This window comes from Monomorium pharaonis, chromosome 6, assembly GCF_013373865.1.
Source record: "Monomorium pharaonis isolate MP-MQ-018 chromosome 6, ASM1337386v2, whole genome shotgun sequence".
In the NCBI taxonomy this organism is placed as follows: Eukaryota; Metazoa; Arthropoda; class Insecta; order Hymenoptera; family Formicidae; genus Monomorium; species Monomorium pharaonis.
The window spans coordinates 1,444,626-1,457,807 of NC_050472.1; the positions used below are offsets into that span (position 1 = coordinate 1,444,626).

Sequence of the window (13,182 nt, forward strand, 5' to 3'; positions counted from 1 at the left end):
CAATTTGTCGCTGCAGTCGGCTGCTCTTATAAATGCAACGTTTCAGTAATTATGCAGAAAGTGCATTTGTATTTATTAAAATAATTGATAATATTGTATCATACACACACATAATATTGAGTGAAACACATAATAATGAGTGAAAAACGTGAACACGAAGGTAGTGATGCGGAAGATGAATGGATCGGACCGTTACCTTCGGAAGCTGCACCGCAAAAAAAGCAACGAGGTTAACTAACCTAACTAAAGACATATTTCATTAATTCCATAATCAACTTAATTAAAATTCATATGTTATTGCAATTATTTCCCTTTTTACCTCCTTATTTATCACACATATAATTATTTTTAATTTTAATATAAATGTATGTAAATGCAATGTTTCTCTATTCTAAAGAGGTTTTGTGAAATTTTGATTTTTCTATCGTTCTTAAGATCTTGATGCTTAATATCTTGTGATAAATAACATTACGTTTTGTTTTAGAGAATTAAATATATTTTTTTAATGTTGTAATTTTACAGTTTTAGAGTATGAACAAGTTTACATAGATAACTTGCCATGCTGTGAATGTTACGAGAAATCTTACATGCATAGGGATGTTATTACTCATATTTTAGTAACAAAGTTGGTATTTTAAAAATAATAATTACTATATGCTACAGTTTTCCTTCTGCAGAGCTTATTAAATTTATTGATACAGATCAAATTTTGTGATAACTGCTAGTTGTGACGGACATGTAAAATTTTGGAAAAAACAGGAGGAATTGATAGAATTTGTAAAACACTTTCGGGCGCATTTAATGGCGATACAGTCAATGTCTGCTAGTTGTAACGGTAGCCATGTATGTTCAGTCAGTGTAGATAAAACTATGAAAATATTCGATGTTATTAATTTTGGTAAGCAAACTTTATATGTGGCTCTTATTTAAGATATATTAAGGTATAGAATATATTTAATCTATTTTATTCTATACGTGTTATTTAAGATATGATAAACATGATAAAATTGGACTTTGTGCCGCTGTGCGCTGAATGGGTTTACTCAGCTGGTGATGCCATATCTGCTGTGGCTGTGTCTTCACAGGATTCAAATAAGATCTATATTTATGATGGTCAAGGAACAAGTATACCTTTACACATATTTGAAAAGCTGCATACTAAACCTGTTGTCATTATGAAAGTGAGTAGTCAAACTAGAATGTAACATACAGAAAAAATATCAATGTTAGAAAGAGAAAAAAATTACAAATTATTTTCACAGTATAATCCTGTATATGAGACATGCATTTCCATCGATAAAGCTGGAATATTGGAATACTGGACAGGTCCAAAAATGGAATACAAGTTTCCTAAATGCATATCCTTTGAATCCAAATTGGACACCGATCTGTTTGAGTTTGCTAAAAATAAGACTTACCCGTGCGGTTTAGCAATATCGCCCGATGGTAAACGGTTTGCATCTCTCAGCGGAGACAGAAAAGTTAGGGTTTTTAATTTCCATACAGGCAAATTGTACAGAGTATTTGATGAGACTCTTCAAAGATTTAGTGAATTACAGCAAACTGTACAGCAACTTCCAAACATGGAATTTGGACGTAGGTGAGACGTCTACATTGTATGCAAAATCAAATGTAATTTCTCAACAAGTATTACATTGTTTTATTTTATTATTATAGAATGGCAGTTGAAAGAGAACTGGATAAAACTGAAACAAACTTGGGAAATATTATTTTTGATGAATCTGGTTATATTATTCTATATCCTACTATGCTGGGTGTCAAAATGGTGAATCTTTACACAAATCGTTGTATTAAAATTATGGGAAAACCAGAGAACATACGACCAATGCGACTAGCATTATTTCAGGTATTCAATCAAAGTTTGATGATTAAAACGTCGATTATAATTAATAAAAATATAATTCATTAATTCAATGTAGGGAAAAGCGAGAAAGACCACTGCTGCGTTAACTGTTGAAATGGAAGCTTCCGAGAATCCTACGATGGAGATGAATCGACCGGATCCAACGTTGTTTTGCACAGCTCACAAAAAAAATCGATTCTACATGTTTACAAGACGAGAGCCAGAGGATATCAAGAACCAAGAGTATGACCGCGACGTATTTAATGAGAAACCCTCTAAGGAGGACATCATATCTTCCACGGAGGCCACAAATATGCAAAAGATATACGACACGGCAATAATCCACACAGCGCTCGGTGACATCCATCTGAATCTTTTTAGCAAGGATGTCCCTAAGACAGTGGAGAATTTCTGTGTGCACGCGAAGAATGGCTACTTCAACGGTCACATATTTCATAGAGTTATCAAAGGTTTCATGATACAAACAGGTGACCCTACTGGGACTGGTACTGGCGGTGAGAGCATATGGGGAGGCGAGTTTGAGGACGAATTCAAGCCGAACTTGAAACACGATAGACCGTATACTTTGAGTATGGCGAACGCAGGACCAAATACGAACGGTAGCCAGTTTTTCATTACACTGACACCAACAGTGAGTACAAATTCGTTGAACAAAGTTTTTCAAAAATTGATTATATATTCTCAAGATTTTATTTAACATAAATATTTTACTTGATTTTTTTTAGCCCTGGTTAGATAACAAGCATACCGTATTCGGCCGAGTTCACAAAGGAATGGAGGTGGTGCAGAATATCAGCCAGGTAAAGACAAATCCTAAAACTGATAAGCCTTACGACGATATACGAATAGTTAGCGTTACCGTTAAATAATTTTTATAATAAAAATAGAAGTACACTTTTATAAAATATATCAATACGTTTCCCTTCTCGATCATTCCACGATCTGCGTACTGTTAGCATCTATTTCTGCTTTATTTGATATAATAATCCTCTGACGCAATTATATGCTCCCGTAGCACAGACGAATAAATTGACGCTGAGTAAATTATAATTCTTTGGTATGATTACCATTGAATATCTAGAATTACGTAGATTCAGATCAATCAATCTTATACAATGAATCTTAAAATCTCAAACAAGATATATCTGTATAAATACCTAGACCATATAGCGCCCGTAAGCATGAGAGCCGCGGTTTGACTGACAGAAATCGTATCGGCGGGTCTGTTAAGATCTCCTATACCTGCTATAACAAGACCCCATTTAAACGTTGGCGCCCAAAAGAATACTGTGGTTGGACCTAATAAATAATTTTTTCTTGAATCATATTGTTCGATGAATTTTGAAACGAACTTTTTTTTCTCAAATAAATTTTTATTAGGCAAAATCTTACCTGCAGGATGCAAAAACGCGGCGCGAAATCTCTCGGGTAAAACCGAAGCGATTTTTAACATTAATCTCCGATAAGCACTGAGTGATGCCATAATTATTTTATAAAATTGTTTTTCCAAATCGAAAAAATACGTTTCATAATATAAAAATTATATGAAATTATAATATAACCCAAAAAGATATAGATAACATAATAGATAACATTCACACATATCTTGCATTTCAGTAATAACTTCGTTCAGTATTAATGTACATTGGGTATCAAAAATATTATATTTTAATCATTCATGCATTACTATATTAATAAGTTATATAATTATTTGTGAAAATTAAGAATTATTAGATAACATTTAATTAATATATTACTCGTTTTCCTAAGTTTTAATTTTTTATATAATTTACAAAATTTTATTCTGATTATATTAAAATATGAAATATTATAATTTAAAATTATACATTTTTAATTATCTTGCTTTAATGTTTTCATGCATAGAATATTAGCATTAATCGATATAAAGAAAACATAATTGCATTAAAAAAAGATATGTCATACATACATTAAAAGCATTATATCATTTTAAACAAATTTATTGATTGTTTAATCACATTATACGCAAATGCAACTTTAAAGATCAAAGTTCCATTTATGCATGCGATTGTTTAATCGATAAACTAAAAAATTTACCTTTTTCGTATTAAGCAGTTTCATGTCGATAAAATTATCTGTCAAAAATTTGTTATGCAATGTACTTAAAAGTAAAATATTATTAAATTTAAATAAAATAAAAATAAAACAAAAACAAATTAAAATGTCGATAATAATAAAGGATATGTCTTCCAAAAAGAAATCGAAATTATGCTGGAACGACATGGAAGAGCTAAAGTATTTGATATGTACTATTGACGATAGGTACGTGCAATTTAATTTAGAAAATCTTAACAATCTAAATTATTGCATGCAATAGAATTTCGTATGCAATAGAACAGAAAAACTTGATTGTTAATTCCCAAATAATCTAATTGATAAATTAGCTTTTCTAGTTTTAAAGTGTTGTAACGTTTATAAAGCAAATCCTCAAGCGTTTCACCACCAGCGTCGTGTAGTATAATTCTACCCCCGAGAATCGAAGAAATTCCTTGCAAGAGTTCATCCCGAAGACCGCCTTGTGTTCCACCACCTCGATGTTGTCCGGTAACACCTGGACCTTGTTGCTCTTGGCTCTTAACACCCCCGATATTTCCAGTTAGTTTACTTCAACCACCTTCACTATCGAATCCGTATTGCAGTCCTTGTGGTCCACTACCATGTTATTTCAACGAGTAGAAGAATCAAGAAACTCGTGAAAGAAGGAAAAAAGCATACAAAATTAACACATTAATTACCACATCTTTTACATAGAGACATCAATTTCATAAAAAATTTTCAGAAAGCCAAACATGGTTTTTTTAATAATTTATTTTCTTTTTGCTTCCTAAATATTTAATTTCTTGAAAAATTTTTATGAAATTGTATGCCATTCATAAATGACGTGACAAATGTGTTAATACATTGTACATTTATTTTAACTTATGTCAGCTTGTAATAGGCAACGATAAGTAAGATCAGAAAAAACCTTTCTTAGCAGAGAAATAAAAGAAAGAAATTTATTACAAATCTATATAAAACATTCACATTTTACTCGATTTTAACGGAAGGTCCATACGTACGGCCGACAGGTTTCTAATCAAAATATCGGACATCTTTTCTTCTTTTTTTTTTTTCGAGAAACCGAACTTGATACAACCACGGCGGTAGTCCACTTCGACATCATAGAATACATAATACCGATGGTTGCTTCTCTCGCAGGATTGTATGATATGTTCCAAATAAAAGCGTCACTACTATTTTTATGCAATACAAACAAGACCACATTCGTACTTCACACGCATGAGTTCTATCACGGTCTAAATCAGATATCGATGCCTGAAGCTATTTTGCCTACGAAATGATTTGCTTGGTCGATTGTATTTGTTGATCCCACCCCCGCAATAGAGATGCCATATTCGTGCACTGCTTCCGATATAAGCGAACGTATTCTTTTAACAGATACGCTCTCTTTTCAGTCATTCAAATTATTCAATCGAAGGATTTATGCATCGCAGATTTCGGCGAAGCAGTTTCTTTCCGTTCAAAAGATTGCTGTTACGAATCTCCGTGTCTTTCGTTTCTCTTGATCAAATAAATTTTATCCGGTGCGAATCCATATCATTGATCTATTACCACAATTGTTCGTCCTACGAGAGATAGTTAAAATGTCTGTACAAATTAGTATTTTTTACAATTAATTTTCCAGCAAACATGATGATATATTAAAGGTGTCAAAAATATGTATTTATTATGATCACTGACGTCAAGTTATCCACAATGTACGTCTTTATTAATATATCTTTTTAATTACGCTCCACTATCACGTCCATATATCGTTTCAAATATGTCGTGATGTAATTTGCATAATGTAAAAATTATGTCACTACATAACTTGTTTTATATAAAAGGTAGAAGACTTTAGAGGTAGAAGAATATTTTATTAATATATATATTCAATATTATGTTTAAACAATAACAAAAAAGTTATCCTAAATGTTACTCCGCTCATTTACTACATTTATGATTCTTGAATTGTCTACAAAAAAAGAAAATTTTTATGAAAATTTAATTCACATATCGAGAGAGTGAAGAATTAATAGTACTTTACATTTCTTTATAATCGGTAGACCACATCGTTACATAATTGCATTAAAAAAATATTACAAAATTTTAATAATTTAAGATATTTAAATTCTGGTGAACAGTTTTTTTTAGTTATGTTGTTGTTGTAACAAATGAGCGATATGCAAAAATTGTTAAAAATTTATGTTCACTTTGTTTCTAACTTTATGTTCACATTTATTTAGAAAAAGAATTATTTTTTGACAACTTTATTGAACTAATCTATCCCGGATATGTATCCATTAACATCAAATGTTTATGGATTATAGATCATGAAATGTCGGTTGCCATATGATCACAGAGATCAAGTAACGTTGATAGTGTTATCCTAGACAGGTGATTGCTAGATATGAGTTTGACTTGGGAAGGATGACCACTTGGGAATCATGAATTCTTTTTCCCGAATCTTTTTTTGTTCATAATTTTGTCGTGTGTATTTCTGAAATGTGATACTAATCAATAAAATTTATTTTACTTTAACGTATATATCTATTGTCGAAAATATCGTCTTTCAGACGAACTTAAATAATATTAGTACATAGCATTTTGATGTCATTTATAAGTTTTTACGGTTCCACATTAATTCACGTTAGTTTTTGGTCATTATTGACGAAAAAGTCACGATAAATTGACATCATCATGTTTGTTGGGTTCTGGCTCTCGAGGTAGCAAAGCGATTGATTTTCCTTATTAGCTGATATCATTATGCCATTGTTATTATTATCATTACTACTAACATGCTGATTTATAAACATTAATAATCTACATTATTGGCCACATTGTTGGCTTATTTATAATTCGGAGAAGTAACGAACTTACAGTAATTTTTCAAGTAGACCGTTAGCGTACATACATAGCACAAATACGATGTGCAACATTGAAATCTTTGCAGAATTTTCTTTCTGAAACGTCAGAATTAATTTTCAATCTCAAAACCGCATTATCGCAAATTACATTCGTCTGTTCGCGTGAGCTTATAACAGCTCGGCCCATATCAGAGTAAAGTATTTGCATCTCGTAAATATAATTCTTATCACACGCCCCGTTTTATTATCGGTAACTTTATTTCCGATATTATATCGCGTTGCACCGTTATCCTATTTTAGCGTCACATTGTCCTCGTGATAAGTCACAATTTCACGCGATGGCGTATTATTATTAGGGAAAAAAACTTGTTCGAAACGAAATGTATCTCTGCGCGCAGGTAGGAGAGTAACGTCGAAGCTTTCATAAAATTATTACTTCAAAGTTTATATACTACACATATACATGTATGTATGTTTCATTTTAAGAGGATTACCAAACTGCTCAGTGAGAAAATTTTGAGGATGGAATGGAAAAAAAACATTTTAACGTATTTATTATATTTATTTATACTATTTTACACCTCTATAAAAGACTGAATTAAGAACGAAATTTTCTCAATTTCTATCTTCCATATAAAATATTTACCATTGCGAAACTCTTCATCTTGGATTATGCTTGCATAACTTCTACAGACTTGATCTAAACCTAATTATAAAATTATACAAAACCTAAATATTTTGTACACGTATTATTTATAGAAACTTGGTAAAAGCAAATCTTAACATTTTTGGTTTTTAAATAAAATTATGACCTTTCTCCAATTCTTTGAAATTAGATATATTTTTTAAAAGGTTACAGTATTTGTAGAAAGTTAAAATGTTAAGTTCTTTCTTCATTATGTTTAAAAAATATTACGTATCTAAAAAAATTTGGATTTTACTTCAGATTAATCTTTTTGGAGTTGCGCTGCGCGTACGGTCCTAATTCGCGGCAATAAACATGTTATATGAAAGATATAAAAAAGTCGAAAATTTGTTTTTCAATTTTATGTTTTTCAGATATAAAATAATATGAATAAATATATTTTTTTAATGTATTTTTTTATTCCGTCCTTCAAAAGAAAAATCAAAACCTCTTTTAAAATTATATTTTCTCTTTAAACAATCCCAAATAAGCTTCTTAATCCTTTCGTTTGGCGGTTTTTTTTTTTAAGAGGAACATATAATTTCATTATTTCTTTTTAGTATTTGCTGGTGTTGCTGAATATAAAAATAGGATTAAACACAGAAATTCAAAATAATGGGCTTGTTATGGCAAATGTAAAAAATAAAATATTTTTATTTTAATAAGTTTGTATCAAAACACTTTTAAAATCGTAAAATATAAATTTAATTTATAAAACAAATATATTATATTAATTACATAAAACTACATACTAAAGTTCAAAATTTTTCAACCTACATCGACAAGTACGAATATCATGATGTTTCTTTATTATTGAGATACAAAAAACTTTTATCTCTTTTATACCTCATAATATAAACATCAGAAATTTACATTATCAGAATTTTATTTGATCAAAGTTAATTGCACATTGTGTCTTTTATAGTAATTAATCTTTTACAGTATAATTTGAAAGTCTTCAGATCTTATGAAAATAATTATTTCATAATTACATTTATTGTGATAATTTTTATTAAAATTGAAATTCTTTTTAGAATTTTATTTAAAAAACCTCAATGATCCAATATTTACCAGTGATATCATTTTTAAACTGGGACATGCATTCCAATGGGAAAGGATTAATCGTTTGTCGTCGCTTGAATTATTTGCGAGTATGCTCCTGAGGAGGACAGCAAAAAACTTGCGTTGCATTTGCGATGAAAAAGCTTCGTTTTCACGTTGAAAAGAACGGCGTGATCTATTATTTTCCTATGTACGAATACAAAAGCTCCGAGGTCTTGTTTCCTTCGCGTGCTACTCGTCCATCGGTCCATGGTCGTGAATTTCTTTGTATTTCAATTTGAACCAGGTATTCCGAGAATTTGTTCGATATTCTTCGCGTTGTGTGTCTCGCGTTACCGATTCACCGCACAGTCTCCTGTATAGCAGATACGTTAGCTCGACTACGTCACACGATCCTCACCTATTCGCGAAGATAGCCCACGTATTCGCGAACCGAGGAGCGAACGCTCGGATGATCGATATCTGATGAAATAATTTTCTTTTCTTGCCCCGTACACGAGGCACCATATGAGGAGAATGTTAGAGAACGAAGAGATTTTCGCAACTCCTGGTTTTCCTCTTGAAGCCGAGCAGGTGTTTCAAGATTCGCCTGCGGTACTTGCTACGACGGCGTCTGGTCGCCTGGTCCCGGCTGCGCTGCGGATTCAGCTTGATCTGTGCCAAAATGCCGACCAGAAGCTCATCCACATGATGGGCTAGCCCCGAGGAAGTTTCGATAAACTTACAACCGCAACTGTTCGCTAAACGGCGGCCAACTGTCGACAAGAACGATGAACTCGAATGTCATACGAACAACTAAAACCTAAAACTCGCTTTAAGCAATTTCGAATTTTAGGTTCGAATTCCATTTACAATTTTGTATGATGCGTACTTTAATGTGTGCAGTGTTAAATACATTTTATACATGTATGCACTTTGATTCCTCAAACGTTTTTCGTATTAAGTACACTTTAGACGATCTGCAATGTGTACGTATTTTCGATAAAATTCTACTTACAATTTTGCATACCCCGTAATACGAAAAACTTTCGAAGAAATCGTAATGCACATAAAATATGTATTAAAGTGCCTATATACTCATATGTTCAAATACGTGGCATATAAATTTGCAAATAAAAATCTATGCTAAAATTTCTATAAAATTGTTTAAAGTAGATCTTTCAGATCATTTTGTGTTGTCATTTTTTCCTGTTAAATTATGTATTTGTTTTATTGCTTTGATCATAGATGTTTTATTTTTATAAGGAAATGTACGTTAAGACTATATAAATGATAATACACTATATAGGAGTTTTTATTGAATTGAGTTTGAGAATTTGATTCATGTCTTTCTTAATAACTCCGGTCGGAAAACTGTTCGAGGGGATCGTGACTACATTGAAAAAATTCAAACAAAACTTATGTACTCACCCACCGCCGGAACCTCTCGCTTTCTCTCAAGGTCCACTTTATTGCCGACCAAAATGACACCATGACTCGCCATGTAATCGCTCTTCCACAAATAGAGCAACGTCTCCTCGGCCACCTTTAAGCTTCTTCTGTCCACTACGGAGTACACCACCACGTACACGTCCGGATTGTAGGATGAACAAAAAGTCTCGACCTCGAAAAGATGAAAGTGGGAAAGAAAATGGGAAAACTTGCGGAAAAATGTCGATTAACGAACAGGCAATTTGACTTTCATTTTCCCACCAAACAATAAATTCTGTATAATTGTGATAAATGAAAACAAGGGAGAGAATATTGTAACGTTTAAAGAAGCGTTATTTATTTTCTAATAGCTCATGTCTCTCATCCCTTGTTTCATTTTTTTAAACTGTTTACGGTCCTATAATTTACTACAAGATGTTTTTTATACATATATATATATAAAACTTGTGCTTTATCATATCAAGCACCTATGCAAGAACTTTCTTGCGATCCATCTTGATAAATGTATGTGAGTCATCTTGATAAATTTGAGAAAATATTTCATCCTTCCGCGTTATTGACCCTTTCGTGTTAGTCTTCTTTACTTGATAAAAGAACACCTACGCTTCTTAGCTCTCTCTCCCCCCCCCCCTCTCTCTCTCTCTCTCTCTCTCTCTCTCTCTCTCTCTCTCTCTCTCTCTCTCTCTCTCTCTCTCTCTCTCTCTCTCTCTCTCTCTCTCTCTCTCTCTCTCTCTCTCTCTCTCTCTGTTTCTCTCATCTACGGGCACGTTATATACGACGATTTATATTGGAATGTATCCCGGAGGTTTACGCTGGCATCTAATCAGCAATAATAAAGTGAACTCGATAAAGGTGACGTCGTGTTATAACTCTATTTACGAGAGCGGCAAATAAGTTTCTTCCGGTATCCGATAGTTACTCATTTAACACAATTTGTTGGGTAATTGACCTCTCCACGCTTCACCTCCAGTGTTTCGGCATCACGCTATTTTTGCTACATGAAAAAATATTACATTTTACTCACTGACATCTCTGCGGCGGGGTGATCAATGATTTCTAATTCCGTCTCCTCGCCATCAAGCATTACGGACACGTTCTTCTTTCCGTACTCCTCGTCTGAAAAAACAGCAAATCGACATTTGCAATATATCATGCGATTGTCAATCAGGTATTTTCACATATATGTATACGCGCGTAATTAAAAGCAAAAACTGATGATTAATGTCCTCGTTCCATAGGCAGTTACAACAGGTCGAAAGACATTATGTACGTGTGCCCTGTGCTTCATACTTGATTCCTCTTTCTCCAGCCGCCGAAGCAAAGTTTAGAACTTCCATTAAAAGTATACGCGCAAATATATTTATCCAAAGAGACAAATCTATATAATTACACTTGTCTGAACTGCCCCCCCCCCCTTATTTTCCCCAGAGAAATTATTATGATCTAGGTTGAACTCGTATCATCAAAACGGATCACCGAAAAGAGAAAAATATATCACCTTTTTCGCATATGAAAATATCGATAATGTTCTCTTTTTTTCTACCTTCCCCTACCCCCCCCCCTCTCTCTCTCTCTCTTTTTCTCGGCAAAGTACTTAGTGGCAAAATCGATACAACAGGGGGTCTACTTTGAAAGTTCCCGCGAAGGCACTCACGATGAGTATTGGTACTTGCAGCGAGTTCGCAAGCGTGTGCGGTTTCAATAAAATCGACCACGAGAAAGTGACCTCGACGAGGGAAATACGACGGAAAATATCGTACATACATACGTACATGCATTATCCGACATGGCGAAGGGACAAAGGAGAAGCGGAAGTGACGACGGCGAGAGAGAGCAACCAAAGCATCTTTCTTTTTGGGTCAATAGCATACCGTATGTTGTCTTATCGTCGTTTCCGCTCAAGTGTCTATTGTACCAGATGGACAGAGACTTCATCAAGTGTAGTATCCAATATCGATATGATTATAGGAAAAGATTGGATTGATGCAAAATACTTTAGTGTTTTCGCTAGGTAAATCGTAAAGGAAGTTTTGTATTTCTGTCGCCCGAGCGACTGGGATAAGAACCATTTATCGTTCTTGTAGTACTTCGCAACGCAAGACGAGTGAATTTTAATTACATTGTGAGTTTACAGCTTATTGAAAGGGCAAGCGAACGCCATCGAGTCCACGGGGTGAGACAAAGCGTAACGCCAATGCGTCACGGACAATTCATTACAAGCGAAAATTGCTTCCAAACGAACGGCTCTCGTGTGAATTAATTGGCCCGGCTGGCTGCTAAATTACAGGTTATTATTATATTGTTGTTTGTGTGTGTGTCTATACGAATAACGAGAGTCGCTTGCACACTACGTTTCTCCCAACATGATTGAATTTTGTTCTCGCACGCATTACGTTGCACACCGATAGCGCGTTGATTTTGATCGCGTTGATAACGGTCACAGCACAAAAAGCAGTTTTACAAAAGAAAAAGAATATCATCATTTTTTGCCAAGCATAAGAAACTGTAGAGAAAAATAAAAATTCGAGATGCGAATGAAAACCGCGAACGCAAAAGGTTAATGAGACGTAAGATGCGACTTGCATACTAAACTAATTCCTTCGACACCGTTTGCGAAAAATAATTAACTCTGCGCGGGTTCGTGATACGGGGAGAATATTACATTTTAAATTATGTATAAAATATTTTTCTTTTACAACATTTTTTTATAAACCTAGAATATAATCATATTCCTTAAAATTGCCAATTAATTATATTTACATATATTTTCACTAATCACGTAAAAAGTTCTAAAAAGTTATTTATCTGTTTTAAATTATGTTATATAAAACAATATAATGTATAGCAACGCTGTAATCAAATTTGTATAGAATAGAATTGCTGAATATGTGTTGCCTCAGTAGCTCATCAATATTTTATATTTTTATTAATATTAACAACATTTGGTAACAAAAATATATAAGTAACAGAATGTATAATTAATATAAAATAAATGAAATTATAAATAAAGTATATATCGGTTAATAATTTCTTATAATTTTAAATATTTTAATTCATAAATTCGATACTTTCAGAGGCAATACAATTGAAGAGACAAATTGCTAAATTCTCTTCTATGGCAACATATTGTAAAAAGCTTATAATAAATTAATTTATTATTGGGATTTGTAAAA

General features: G+C 32.8%; 3 protein-coding genes and 1 long non-coding RNA gene across 7 annotated transcripts in view; 2 read left to right on the forward strand and 2 right to left on the reverse strand.

Moving 5' to 3' along the window:
• The window catches only part of LOC105837663 (peptidylprolyl isomerase domain and WD repeat-containing protein 1), a 22,133-nt gene continuing 8,951 nt past the window's right edge, over nt 1-13,182 (forward strand). The window contains exons 1-9 of one of the 3 annotated variants that reach the window (XM_012682622.3): nt 1-229; nt 523-625; nt 702-898; nt 988-1,181; nt 1,263-1,600; nt 1,678-1,867; nt 1,941-2,516; nt 2,611-2,685; nt 2,901-3,207. In XM_012682622.3, the coding sequence (XP_012538076.1) occupies nt 136-229; nt 523-625; nt 702-898; nt 988-1,181; nt 1,263-1,600; nt 1,678-1,867; nt 1,941-2,516; nt 2,611-2,685; nt 2,901-2,918 (1,785 nt within the window). In that variant the 5' untranslated portion in view covers nt 1-135 and the 3' untranslated portion in view covers nt 2,919-3,207. Of the gene's footprint in view, nt 230-522; nt 626-701; nt 899-987; nt 1,182-1,262; nt 1,601-1,677; nt 1,868-1,940; nt 2,517-2,610; nt 3,208-13,182 lie in introns of those variants that run through there. The other 2 variants (XM_012682621.3, XM_012682620.3) reach the window with 2 other exon arrangements.
• On the reverse strand, nt 2,811-3,625 carry LOC118646233 (mitochondrial pyruvate carrier 2-like). Of its 2 annotated transcripts, XM_036288696.1 has the most exons (3): nt 3,278-3,625; nt 3,043-3,184; nt 2,811-2,962 (listed from the first exon to the last, which is right to left on the reverse strand). In XM_036288696.1, exons 1-3 carry the CDS (start codon nt 3,366-3,368, stop codon nt 2,845-2,847), a joined length of 351 nt encoding a protein of 116 aa, XP_036144589.1. In that variant the 5' UTR covers nt 3,369-3,625; the 3' UTR covers nt 2,811-2,844. The 2 variants fall into 2 exon arrangements, with proteins under 2 accessions (XP_036144589.1, XP_036144588.1); XM_036288695.1 differs by having other exon boundaries at nt 3,043-3,616.
• Nucleotides 3,678-7,790, forward strand: LOC118646234. Its single transcript, XR_004963763.1, has 2 exons — nt 3,678-4,186; nt 4,345-7,790. It is a non-coding gene; the product is annotated as an uncharacterized LOC118646234 (long non-coding RNA).
• LOC105837664 (GTP-binding protein RAD) overlaps nt 8,198-13,182 on the reverse strand; it is an 18,975-nt gene continuing 13,990 nt past the window's right edge. Inside the window, exons 6-8 of the mRNA XM_012682624.3 lie at nt 11,034-11,125; nt 9,989-10,181; nt 8,198-9,333 (exon numbers count right to left, since the gene is read on the reverse strand). Of these exons, the coding sequence (XP_012538078.1) occupies nt 9,098-9,333; nt 9,989-10,181; nt 11,034-11,125 (521 nt within the window). The 3' untranslated portion in view covers nt 8,198-9,097. The remainder of the gene's footprint in view (nt 9,334-9,988; nt 10,182-11,033; nt 11,126-13,182) is intronic.

Excerpts from the sequence above, each read along its gene's own strand:
- LOC118646233 (XM_036288695.1), bottom strand. The coding sequence starts at position 3,368 with ATGGCATCACTCAGTGCTTATCGGAGATTAATGTTAAAAATCGCTTCG. Across the intron at positions 2,963-3,042 it reads ACGGGCGCTATATGGTCTAG|ATATTCAATGGTAATCATAC; the intron begins GTATTTATACAG and ends ACGTAATTCTAG.